At 39.2% G+C, this 12,650-nt stretch overlaps 1 protein-coding gene and 1 long non-coding RNA gene across 4 annotated transcripts; one reads left to right on the forward strand and one right to left on the reverse strand.

The window, feature by feature from the left end:
• Nucleotides 1-2,778: 2,778 nt before the first annotated feature.
• Nucleotides 2,779-10,188, reverse strand: LOC116934179. Of its 3 annotated transcripts, XM_032941771.2 has the most exons (8): nucleotides 9,361-10,186; nucleotides 9,120-9,278; nucleotides 8,955-9,064; nucleotides 8,451-8,555; nucleotides 6,825-6,895; nucleotides 5,620-5,747; nucleotides 5,168-5,420; nucleotides 2,779-3,818 (listed from the first exon to the last, which is right to left on the reverse strand). In XM_032941771.2, exons 1-8 carry the CDS (start codon nucleotides 9,746-9,748, stop codon nucleotides 3,563-3,565), a joined length of 1,470 nt encoding a protein of 489 aa, XP_032797662.1. In that variant the 5' UTR covers nucleotides 9,749-10,186; the 3' UTR covers nucleotides 2,779-3,562. The 3 variants fall into 3 exon arrangements, with proteins under 3 accessions (XP_032797662.1, XP_045035651.1, XP_032797674.1); XM_045179716.1 differs by lacking the exon at nucleotides 5,620-5,747 and having other exon boundaries at nucleotides 3,521-3,818; nucleotides 5,168-5,396; nucleotides 9,361-10,188; XM_032941783.2 differs by lacking the exon at nucleotides 5,620-5,747 and having other exon boundaries at nucleotides 3,521-3,818; nucleotides 9,361-10,188.
• Nucleotides 10,189-11,605: 1,417 nt separating this feature from the next.
• On the forward strand, nucleotides 11,606-12,650 carry LOC116934202. The gene is made up of 2 exons (XR_004400536.2): nucleotides 11,606-12,316; nucleotides 12,408-12,650. It is a non-coding gene; the product is annotated as an uncharacterized LOC116934202 (long non-coding RNA).

The following is a 12,650-nucleotide window of genomic DNA, read 5'->3' on the forward strand; positions in this document are numbered from 1 at the left end:
GACAGAGGCCGTTGGCGGAATGCCCCCCCAAAAAAAAAAAGAGCCTTTAACTAAAAACAAACGGGGTGATTCGATATTTTGAGTGTTGACGTTATAACTCTAGTTAAGCATAAAATCACGTTTCTGCAATGGGAGAGTCGACGTGCTTTTTACAAGTGGAGGACAGGCGGAACGGGAAGGGCAGGCAGTTTGAACTGTTGACCATGTCAATACTCGGTTTGGAGCAAAGGGAAATTCGACAGGGGAAAGAAAAAAAAAAGAAAAAGGCGACCGAGAGTAAAAAAAAAAAAAAATAAAATAAAATCGTCAAAATGAATAGGCAACCCACGTCGTGTTCGTGTGTGAGTGGCGGCATCGACGCAAGGCGGAGTGGTGCGCGCGCACTCGCGTTTAGCCCACGCTGGCCAAGGACCCTGAGTTCCGGCGCAGCCGTGTCTTCCACCCAATAAGGTAGAACCAAGATGGCGAGAAGCATCTAATGCAGGAGACAAAGGCTGCTCAAATATTGACAGTCGGTGTCAAAGGAAAACCGAAAAAAAAAAAGGAAAAAAACTCTTCACTCACTCCCTCCCTCGTTTCTCATATATACCATTTATCATGTAGCCTGCACCCCACCCGATTCTTCTTTGCTTTCCTCCTTACTTTATCTCTTACTATTTCATAATATAACCTCATCTTTAGAGATTCGTTTTTCATCATATTTGAGTTAAACACGGCCGTATGACTTGACGCTACGATTCAATATACGTTTCTTATTAAAAGGACTACATTGGACGGCAGTTTGTAGCTTCAAGCTTAAACTACATCGTAACTATAGTTTGCCTATATGAAGATCCGACACGCAGCCAGGCGCTTTTTCTTTTTACTTTTTTTTTCCTGGGCTAGAGCTCATTTGCATATTAGATAATAAAGCCAAAAGTCTTCTCGATTAAGATATGAAACCACTTCATAAAGCTTTGCAGTTTGTAGACTATAACACATTGGCCAATGTATTTTTTTTTTACTTCAAGTTTGCATAGCTGGAAATAGTTGCGGTTCAAATTTAACTAGCATCAACTACGTTTTTTTTTTCCTCTCTCTTTTTTAGGCTAACTAAACAAAGTTAATAAACAAGAAAAGAAAAGAAAAAAAAAAGTCCATTTTTGAGTGCTAAGATAGTGGGGATTGTTGATTCCTGAACCAACATTTCCCGCGCCTTTTGAGTGTTCTTTTGACTTGGTAGGGCTGGGCTTTTTCCACGAGGGAGGAGGACCTACATTGGCTGTGAAACATAGAGGGAAAATTTTGTGCAAGATCAGCAGTTTCGGCAGTTTGGGTGGTCTTCGACTTTTGGTGTTGACACTCGAAGCAGCCGTCTTGTTGTTCAAGCAGAATGGACTGCACAGGTACCTTTTCTTTCCCAAGCGACGTAGCAAGACACGTGAATGGTCAAGAAACGGCAAAAAAATAAACTAAATAAAAAATAAAAAATAAATAAATAACAAAAAATAAATAACAAAAAAATAAATTCAAATGAAACACAAAACCAAAAGCTGTCCCATCAAATCTGAGGAAAAGGCGGTCGAACAAAACTTTTTAGCATCCATTCCGTACATACAATTTGCTTATATGTTGGAATATACGTAGCTGTTTGTGTACAGCATAAAAACATCTTCAATCATCACTGAACATTGGACAAAGTGCCCTTGTACTAAATGAAAATATATTGTAAAGGTAAGTTTCGAACGAAAAATGTGCCTACGTATACATTGATTGCGATGTTTGATTCACCTGTTTGAACACTTGCTGTATGGCAAGTGTTCAAACAGGTAAATCTATCCTACCAAAAAGAGCCATGGCGATACTAGCGAAGTGTTATGACGTTTTTTATGCTGGATGTTCAATTGACCGTGAGATCTATTTTCCTCGTACTTTCTCTACTGACCTTTTATTTATTCGATAACATCAAGTTAATAAATGGTGACGGATGACATAGCTAAATCACGTATCATAATACGAGAGAATATTTATCCTATATCACACTTACCGCATCGCGTACAAGGAAAGTTTTCACGATTACAATACAGTATTGAGTAAGCTTACCAAAGCTAGACTGACATGAAATCTCTGTCAATGGTTTGGAAGACAGATAATCAAGGAGTCATTTACAAGCCGTTGCTGTATTTCCCCTACGCGGGTTCCAAAATGGAGCTCTGAGGTTGACCGTCTTATCTCATCCCAGCAGCCACCTCCGCCGCTTCTGCATATTTAGTCTCGATATTAAATGCACATAGTACATCCATTCTTAATACTCAAACAGAAATAGACTTTGTAAAAACGGGGAAAATTTTAAGCCAGGATGTTGAACGCATGCTCATAACAAGCATTCCCGTCATAAGTTGACACTTTTACTGTACATATTTTTCTTTTATTTTTTGTTGGTTGTGGAGGAAGGGTTAGTACTAAGCAATACTTTGCATGTGGCAGCATGGCACTTGGACGCTTTTATGATACTAGTTGTCATCCGCCTGTCATTTGGTTGTCCGTCGAGTCACGTGACCCACACACGTTCGTGCCACCCTCCAAACTCAACAAAAAGAACGACGTGTATCGCATCGTTCCACCCTGTATACCACTCGCTCTTTTTATTCACGGAACAAAAGACCCCCCTTAAAAAAAAAATAGGGTGAAAAAAAAAAATAATAATAAAAAAAGGAAAAAAAAAAAGGGTTGATAACCGCCTCCACTCACCGCAACTCTTCTGTCAGTCTACCATCAAACGGGCGCGGCACCTGCTAATAGTGTGATTCCAATGTGTAATATTTCAGGCCAAACAATTTACAGAATCTATCAGAGGGATTATCGATTTCGTCATAATTATTGTGAAAAGACTACAACGGTTGAAGACGATGAGAAAGGGCAGGTGAAGGCACCGTGTAAAAAGTAATTCTAACATGATCAATTCAATTTTCCCGCCCATCAGCCCTATTAGGTAAGAAGGAAAAGAATAAAAAATAGAATACAACAGAAATAGGGCACGTTTGAAAAAGAATAGCCAGGCACGTAGAATTCACTGGCAAATGGCGATGGACGGTTTTTTTTTTTTTTTTAAATAGATTGACACTTAATCGAAGAAACATGGGCTACAAGCGTTCTACATAAATGGCATTCGACTCGCGTCGCAAACATTATCTATTGTTGAAAGTGGAGAAGTAAAAATGATGTAGTACGCACTCGAGGACTAGTAAATGAATGTGTGCAAACTAGACCAGCTTAGCAGGTATCCATGCTGATGATGACATGCGAAAATGTCTTTTCAACTCGTATTCAATAGAAATACGCAATTGGAATCGCAATGGCAGATCAACTCTAAAGGTTTTTCCTTGGTTATCGGCAATCTTGACAGGTTCTATGAAACAGCTATCACTTTAAAGATTCAAAGCTAATAACCTGGCGATTAAACAAAGTGCATTGTTCAAATATCAGACTCGCCTTTTTTTTTCAAAGTCTGTTAACGTGTGGAAGGCCGAAATGTGTGGCGTTGAGCTATTTGATTTGGATGATGCAAACGCTGGTGGGGAAGTTATAGCTGAGTAATGGGTCCGACGACTTGGAGATAAGAAGGCAAGGAAGCGGGACCTTCCATTGACAATTGACTTGCTCTTCCGGAGTTGGAGTAAGTGACGTATTCATTGGGCGTGGTAGAACAACTGGTCGCCGACGGTCTGTTACTTTCATTCGGCGAAGGCAGCGCAGCTGAGCAATTGGATGAGCTCGTATTGTGGATCGTAGTCTGCATTTCCAATTTTTTCCTCAGAACCGAGACCAATCGTTCCAGCCTGTTCAATCAAAATAACAATAACATTCACTTGTCTCATTCCCCGTTTGCGTCGAACTCTTGACGACACAGACAATACAATTTTTAACAGCTGAAACTAACTTCCAAAAAGTTGAATTCTTTCCACCCCTCCCTCTTACGCACGATGCCATTCATCCGAGTTTCATGTGGAAATCACATACATAATGAGATGATCGACGAAAACTACAACAGCAATTTTACCAGCAATGTAGCCTAGCCCCCCCCATTGTCGCCCCGCTTGAACTCATCCGGACTTCAAAGTGTATTGACTCATTGAAAAAGCAATGAAACTTTTCGACAATTCTTTTTGGTAGCAGCCAGAAGAAAGAAATGTAGCTTCACGCCATATCGATCGAACGAATTGGAGAATCTAGCAGCGCACAAAATAGAAAAAAAAAAAGAAAAAAAGGAAAAAGAAAGAAAGAACGAGGAGGCTCGTCCAGGAGGGAAGGGTAGAACTTTATTGAACTTGTGCGCCCTCTTTTTTTTTTCCTACGGAAAAGCCCTCGAGCGAGTAAACCGCCCTTAAGCATTGACAAAACAGAAAGACTACTTGCTGTCTTCTATTATATACCAGCAGCGCTCGTTCTTCATCCTCTCCTCTATTTCGGCTCTATCAGCTTCCTGCGCTGTTTGAACAAGACGCAATATCAGTCAGAATTCACTTTCATTACAGCGTGACAAACTAGTTTCCCCTTGTCAAAGGCCACCACCCACTTACTGTTTCGAATCCCTCTCTCTCTCTGCCTTCCTCCCCGCCCCGTTGCTTTCCCTGCACTTCAGCGCTACACTCAATCAAGCCTACAAGAAGCGATCGACTTCAAAATCCTCATTTCGAAGACGACAAAAAAACAAAAAACTAAACAAAAACTAAACGAAAACCATTTAAAATCAAAATCAAAACAAAAATCAAAATAAATCAAAATAAAACTAATTAATAACAAAAGAGAAAATGAAAAAAGAAAAACAAAAACACGTGCGTAGATTTGTCAATTATCTATAACTAGGCTAAATTACCAAGAAAAACATGTTTAGGTGAAAAACCAAACAAACAAAAAAAAAAAACCCCCAAAGAAACGCCTTAAACCAGAAATGAACTAATTTCTACTTTTACCAAATTGAACGACAACGCAAAAAAGGCTTAGCTTTTCTTGTCTTCCATTAATGTTAAGCCAGCACGTTAGAGCTGATCGTCAACCCCACGGCCGTACAATAATAATACATACATACCGGTATAAATTGCATAATTAACCAAATTGCTTAATTAACCAAATTGTTTAATAATATCACGACTATCAATTATATCGAAAAGACGCATGTAAAACTTACTTGATAACGCGGTCTTCCGACAGACGTCGGGTTCCAATTGAATCCTGCAGTTGGTGTTCCAGTTGGCGTCGATCGCGCTCCACCGTCGCCAACTGTAATTCGATGTCCCTCTTCAGCGTAGGGCCGACCATGGACGTCGCGTTCGGTATCACGACGTTGCTGTTGGGCAGGTATGTCCGTCCTTCGGGAAGCTGTCGGCTGCTGGTTGGATGGTGTAGATGCGCTAAACCTGAATTTATCAAACCAGTTCCACCTTCAAAGTGGGTTTGTCCAATTCCGAACGAAATGTAACAAACAAACAAACAAAGAAACAAACAAAACGTTAACATTTAAAAGGAATTCTTGATGGACGCAAGTGATAATGGTGGTAGCAAAACGAAACCCAGATAGATGAAAGAGCGACATTTCATGATACAAAATGAAGGAAAGGAAGCACAATTAACTTTTTGTACCATAATGTTTGGAACTGGCAATATCAAGGTCTTCAAGCGATGGGGGATCCGATGTAGAAGGTGAAGTCATTGCAAACGAATGATTCCGGGATACTTTGTTGAATGTAAGTAAATCACCCATACACCGACTGCAAAACAAAGCCCATAAATAAAGAAGCATACATTGCGTGTTAACATTGCTGTACAAACACCCGAGGCGCTAATCAGAGGAATGCGTGGCACATATTAAGTTTGAACGCGAGTTAAAAGTAATTCATTAATTCAAGGTAAAAAAATAATAATAATAAAAATTGTTCACTTAACTATGCATAATTATTAACTGCTATTAACTGCTTACAAAGAATAGTAACGTATCATTTGAAAATAAGCGATCCGACTGTATTAATGTTGATGCGCTTTGGAACCGAGAGATTTTAAAAGGCTACTTATGGGGTGGTTTATTGGCCGATTAAAACAAAACAAAAAGAATGAAACCTTCGCATCTTGAGAATGCTGAACTACGAGAGGTAGCCATTTGGCTAACACCGAAACAACAGATTTCGTACTTTGCTGTTCAGTATAAAGGGAAGAAGGGGAAAGAGGAAGAAAATCAAAATAATTAGCTTCTGGAGAATTTTAAACCGAGTTCCTTCTGAAAATTGAAATACCGTACCAGTCACTAGGATAATTTACGAAACGGCTATTTCATGAAAATCTTATGCGGACAGCACCCAATCAAGCACACAAAGCGTTTTTGTTTTTAAATTCTCTTTCCCGATATTTCCATTACCCCCTAAACACAATTAAAGAATTTGATTAAAGAAGAAACACGAAGTGGACAACTGATAAACAAAACCTTAGCCTTTAAGAACTATATTTACATTAGGGAAAGACTCCTGCGTCTTGATACGTAATAATTCCATTTTTAGTCTACATAGAAAAATAAACGGCTTCCGAAGCCTGAAGTGCAGTGAATGTGCAAATCAAATCCATTGCTATCTATGTCAAAATAATTATAGTACGGTAGCTAATATCGCAAACAAAGAAGTAATGAACAACATGGGAGAAATAGGACAGACAACTATTATTTTGCCTATCCCGAGATATCTATACAGTTCATATTACTCCGAAAACCGAAAAAAACCTTAGTCAGCCCAACGAAGTAAAGTATGCCGAAAGATCAAACATTGGACACGATTCGAAATTTATCGATTTCACGGACTGACCTGGTGTTCATGGGGGAACGTTGCTCTGTACTTTGTGGACCATAAGGCCCTTCCGGTGCCACGTTGTTCCACTGAATAAACAAATAAACAAAACCAAAATTAAAATCAATGAATAAACAAAAACGGTTAACTAAAAAATGAATACGAAAAAATTGTTGTGACAATCGCTCGGGACTGCCAAACCATTGCTCAAAATTACTTTGTCGTGAGACTATGATCACGTAAACTTGGGGTGGTTTCCATTTAAACGCTATGTTTCTCTATTCCGACACGATTTCGTCTTGTAAGAATATGAAACCACAATTCACAAGGATATTACATACAAATTTCTACTTATTAGAAGGACGATGCTTTCATTTTACCCTTGCGTCCCTGTGCTACAAGCAACTCTCACGATTACTTGCAAAAGAATAAGTTATTAATATTAGGCATCACATGGCACTGACCGTCGATGGGAGAATCTTTCTTTTCCATGGGATGCCGAGCAAACAGCCGAGAAAGGGAAACCCAGCAGCTAATGGAAACGGCCCCGAAACCAACCGAAACCAAAAACGCTTACCACTGCCTCACATCCTAACCAGGACACATACTTGCTTGCCACAGCGTAAACAGGCAGACTATTGCGACAGGCACGTCGGTTTCCACGTTTACCTTCTGGCGACGGCGGAAAGCTTTCCCTACTCCAAATTTCATAACTAAGTTTAAGACCAAAAATGATAAACTTCCCTTTAACTGGTCATAGCGAATAGTTTGCCACCTATAAAGCAAAATGTGAACTGCTCATCCACCATTCAGCTTTTGAACGGATTCAAACATTAACTAACGAAACTCCATTAGCGTTTGCATGTGATTCCTGGGACAGTAAATTTTTCTTTGCGTTAGGATAAGCAAAAACCGACCTGGATGAAGGAACACTTAAAGCCCTTTCCCTCCTCCCCCAACTAGAAAACAAACTAGGACGACGAACGGTGCGGAAATCCGATACGTCAGAACCCTGCCCTGGATATAAAAAAAAAAAAAAGGGGGGGGAAGGGAGGAGATTGGGTAAAGAGAGAGCTAATATTGACAATGCTCAACAAGAAAGGTCAACCTCCCTTCCCGATGGACAAACGGGAGACGCAAACAGACTCTCACATTCACAACACATACATTGGGTTGAAACTTGAACTTGCGTACACACATCTCCAACCATAGGTTGGATGAAGTAAGGCGTTATTTTAGCGCGGGATCCTAGTTTAACCTAATAATTATGGTTAATTTCTGCCAAAAACGTTTGTCTTTAGCCCATTACCCACGCTATGCGCACATATTACATGTTACTAGTTAGGCGTGGAATTTGCTATGCTTAAAGCCTACTGCAGTAACTGAATGGCCTCTTCGAAATACCAGGAACAAGACTTACATTTCAATCAAACAGCCCAACTAATAACAAGCTAAGCACAATGAGGAACACGACAGAATACACCTTAAACGAAGATAAAATAATATTGTCATCTTGAACGCTTTTTGCCTTAATCACATCCTCAACCACACCTAAATCAATTCAAACACTTTTTTTGGTTTTTTTTGAAAAATCAATTGAAACGATCTTAGCAACTATAAATCGGGAAAATAGTTTATAATTACCTGAGCATTTCGAAGCCGCTGAATTTTCTTTTCAGTTGTTTGCAATCTAGTTATCAAAACTTCTCGTTCTCTCAACAACGAATCCTCAGGGTCGTCGGAATCGAACTAAATAATTTGGTGAAAAAGAAAGTGTTTAAGAAAAAGATTGACGTCAGTTCTACTCCATGTTTTCCACCTTATGTAATCTATGCGATTTCATGTAAAATGAAAGCTTTGGTATGTACAATACAGAGTTCTTTAGAATAATGAATTATAATCTGAAGAATTCAACGTATTCAACATGCGATGAATTCAATGCTTTTTATATGCGTGCCCAATCTTTTATGTCACGATAAAAAAATAACAGATGTTAACTGAGCTGGTAGAACAATGATTTGAGCTAGAATTCAACTGGAACCTTAAGTTCTTATCAAAAGTTAGGTTGGCTTGGCATAATTCACCAATACAAGCATTTTTTGTAGAAGAAATTACGAGGAAAAAATAAATGTATATATTGGCATTTACTTTGTTTGATGTGCAACTGCTTTTCCTTCCACATGATTCTGCTGATTTACTCCAGTTAGAGAGCACATCACTTCGTATGTGGTGTGCATCATACAATTTCCTTACAAGTGCTAAGAAAAAAAATCACATGACGTGAAGCACAATGATGGAGCCAGCAAATCCTACCTGCCATAGAACCTGGCTGATGTTCATTGGTGTGCTGTTGGGTTAAATGGAGTTTCATGTTTGCCTTATGGAGTTCCAGACAAAGTTGCCTATTAAAGTCACGGGCAGTTTTCAGCTCTTGAAGCAAATTGCTCAACATCCTGTCTTTACTTGCTTCATCTAGGGTTTGAAGGTTGAAAAGCGAACAGATGGTTAACAGTTAAGAATATGCTTGCTCTTATTTTTTTATTTTTTTTTTTACCAATGCGTTGATTTTCAGAATGGTTCCATTTTTCTTCAAAGGGTACATACACTTTACTTTTGTGAGAGTGGAAGTGTTTTCCATCATTATCAGTATCACGTATCCTTGGCCCAGGATCACTGAATCTTCGTGAAGGCTTTGTGTTTCCAAATACAGATGTGATGTCTTTGTTAACCTTAGGCTTGGGTGGAAGACTCCCAAAATTTTCAACGGGAAACCATTGGGCATTAAGCTGTGGAGTCACGAAATGAAGTGGAATAGGAAATGCAAGCTGTTGAGCAGGATGTTGCCAAGGCATAGCCATTCCGTAAGACCAAACTGCAGGATTAGATGAAAACCCTGTTCGATGTTCTGGAACCAATCTATAGCCATCAGGGGAGGAAAGCATGGCCTTATTAACAGTGATAACTAGAATATTTCAAGGCCCTATCCAATTAGTTTTCTCAAACTAGATCCAGATGAAATTGAAACAGCTACACAGATGGAGGAAAGAGCACTTGAGGTTGTTGACATTCGATAAACGAACCGAACCTATTACGACATGTCTTGCAATAGCTTGAACTGCTAAAAGTGATAGGCTACAATGTTTACTTTTACTTTGAAAGTTCACGAATTAATCAAAAAGTTTAAACAAATTCAGTGCGTACGAAATGCTGCATTATTCTTTTTGAAAAATAACCTAGGTTTAAGAATCTGTTCAGGTAACCTATCGCCCGCTTTATTTACAACTATACTCGACAGGTCTTATCTATCATAGTACGTCAAATATCAACTATTAAAGTTTCCTGCAATAATACTAGTAGGTAGGAGTCCAACGTTTAGAAAGTACTACTTATTCAACCAAACAGATGGCGCCTTAGCATCCGCTCTAGAGAAAGCTAACATGGTCTTAGTTGGCGCGCCAGTTGTTTACGTCCCTCATTTCAGGGTGTTCCTAAACGGCGGATGCGGAATGGCGGATTGGCGGAACCTAAACGGCGGAATCAAGGCGGAATGGACATTTTTTTTGTTTACCCGTTCCGCCAACTAGCCTGCTCCTTGTATACCTATGCTAGGTCTAAATGGCGGAACGGATTGGCGGAATAAGTTCACAGAACACTACAGTGGCTAATGCTTATGTATTTTAAATACGTATGTAAATAATGTATAACTAATTAAATAATGGTAAAATACATAAAATAAAGAGAGTAAAATTGTTCATTATTTTAACTTCAGCTTCAAAGAAATGGAATGCCATGTACTGAGCTAGAACTTTAGCACAGCTAAATAACTGATTTAGTCTCCAAGGTCAGTTGCTGAACCACAAACCCCATTAAACCGTTGAAGGTTAGTCATCGGCCACTTTTCACCCTCGCAGTGTGCTTTCTTATACGGCTTAGTTTAAAAATGACTAACCCATTTTCTGATGTGATGGATTTATTTGAAGACGAATCAGTTCCAGTGCTAAGTGAAGTGCCATTTGATGCTGCGGTATGCCTGAAAGGTTTCGAACGGTAGTGGGCTGCATTAATTGTAACAGGTAATGAAGCCTACTGCATATAGACTTATGCGCTTTCCAAGAAGCAGAAAACACTACCCAGATCAAGGCACCTTGGGGTCTCTTAACAACCGACGTTTGACAGTGTTCGAGCAGTTGTCAATACTTCGTCGAGTTGTTCTTCTCTCTTTCTCTGTGTCGACTTCTTGGTGTCTTCCTTGTTCCACTTGTTCTCCTCTAACCAAGTCCTGTCAGTTTTGTGTGTACAAAACTATTGAGTTATTTCACTCTGTAAGTATAGTTTGTGGCTTTCTAGAGCCCAAAACTAAATCTACAATACAAACTTTAACCTTGTCTGATCTATACCTTATTAACAGGTGGTATCATCCCGAGTGCGAAATAATTCCATCGGATGTTCTGAATGAAAAACGCGCAGTGTGGCGTTGTTACAAGTGCGCTAATTAGCGGAAAATATATGTAATTTATTTGCCCGGAAACATGTTTTACAAAGAAATATAACTCTTTTTTAACTTAAAAAATTTAACTTAACCAGTTTTTTATTTCTTACATTATAATCAAATAAATATCACTATAGAAATCGTTAAATATAGGTTCAAAAGTAAATTAATGTGGACATTCCACCGTTCCGCCAATGAGGCGTATTCCGCCGCCATATTTTGATGCCCATTCTGCCTACTATTCCGCCGTTTAGGTTCCGCCAATCCGCCATTCCGCCTCCGCCGTTTAGGAACACCCCTTATTTCTATCTTTTTCACCATGTTTTTCACCATGCTAAAGCTAAAGCAACTCAACTTTGTCTCTCGTGTCAGGACCATCGACCTTGTATAGGATTAGCATCGTTAAGGCACGTTCAGACTACACTTTTTTTCCCGGATTCCGGAGTCCGGATTTTTTTCAAGACAAAAAAATCCGGAGGACGAAAAAAGTACCCGTTCAGACTGTCTTTTTATTTTTCCGGTTTTCTGAAAGTCGGTGAAAAAATTAGAAGACGTTGCCAAGTCACGCTGCGCCGTTTCTAGCATGAGTTTGATACAATTTACCTAGATGGCTTCGTTTTTGACAGTTCGTCTGCAGTGTTTGTTTTTTTCTGAACGCTTTCTTCTTATTATTAAATGGAAGTCGAGGTAAAACACATTGAATTTGAGGTTTGGAGATGGAAAATTAAAATGAGGATAGCCCTTATTCAAGCTTGGCGTTTGGGGAGAATTCTAAAATATAAAGCTCTGCAACGGAAACGTCGTCCACTCGGTCGAAAGTGGACTAGAGAACATAACACTGCAGAAAATCGAGAGAAACATTCTTGGTACAACACCATCCTCAAAGAGGCTGCAGTCTCTGACCAATACACCTTCATTGCTGCAACAAGAATGACTCCTACCATTTTTGAGGGGCTGCTTCAACGGATTGCACAAGTTGGGCACAAACAAGACACCACGTTCAGGAAGTGTATTCCACTGGGTTAGTGGTATATATTTATTTTTAGTTTTTAAATACTATTGATTTTATGTAATCCTATCCTATATACTAAATAAAATATATCTTTTGACAGGTGCCCGCCTGGACATGTCTCTTTGTTACTTTACAACCTTGGCTTGCACATCTCCTTTCTTATAATCCTTCATGGTGGTGTCGTACAGCACTGGATCCTGTTCGACTTCTTGAATTAACAGTTCTGTGTCTTCTTTTTTCCACTTGAAAATGTTCTTCTTACTAAAAGAGAGTTAAAAATTAGTGAAAAGTTATTTATTGATGAGTTTTAATTACTAAAAATACAACACTTATCTTTTGGGCA

Source organism: Daphnia magna, linkage group LG1 (genome assembly GCF_020631705.1).
Source record: "Daphnia magna isolate NIES linkage group LG1, ASM2063170v1.1, whole genome shotgun sequence".
Classification (NCBI taxonomy): domain Eukaryota; kingdom Metazoa; phylum Arthropoda; class Branchiopoda; order Diplostraca; family Daphniidae; genus Daphnia; species Daphnia magna.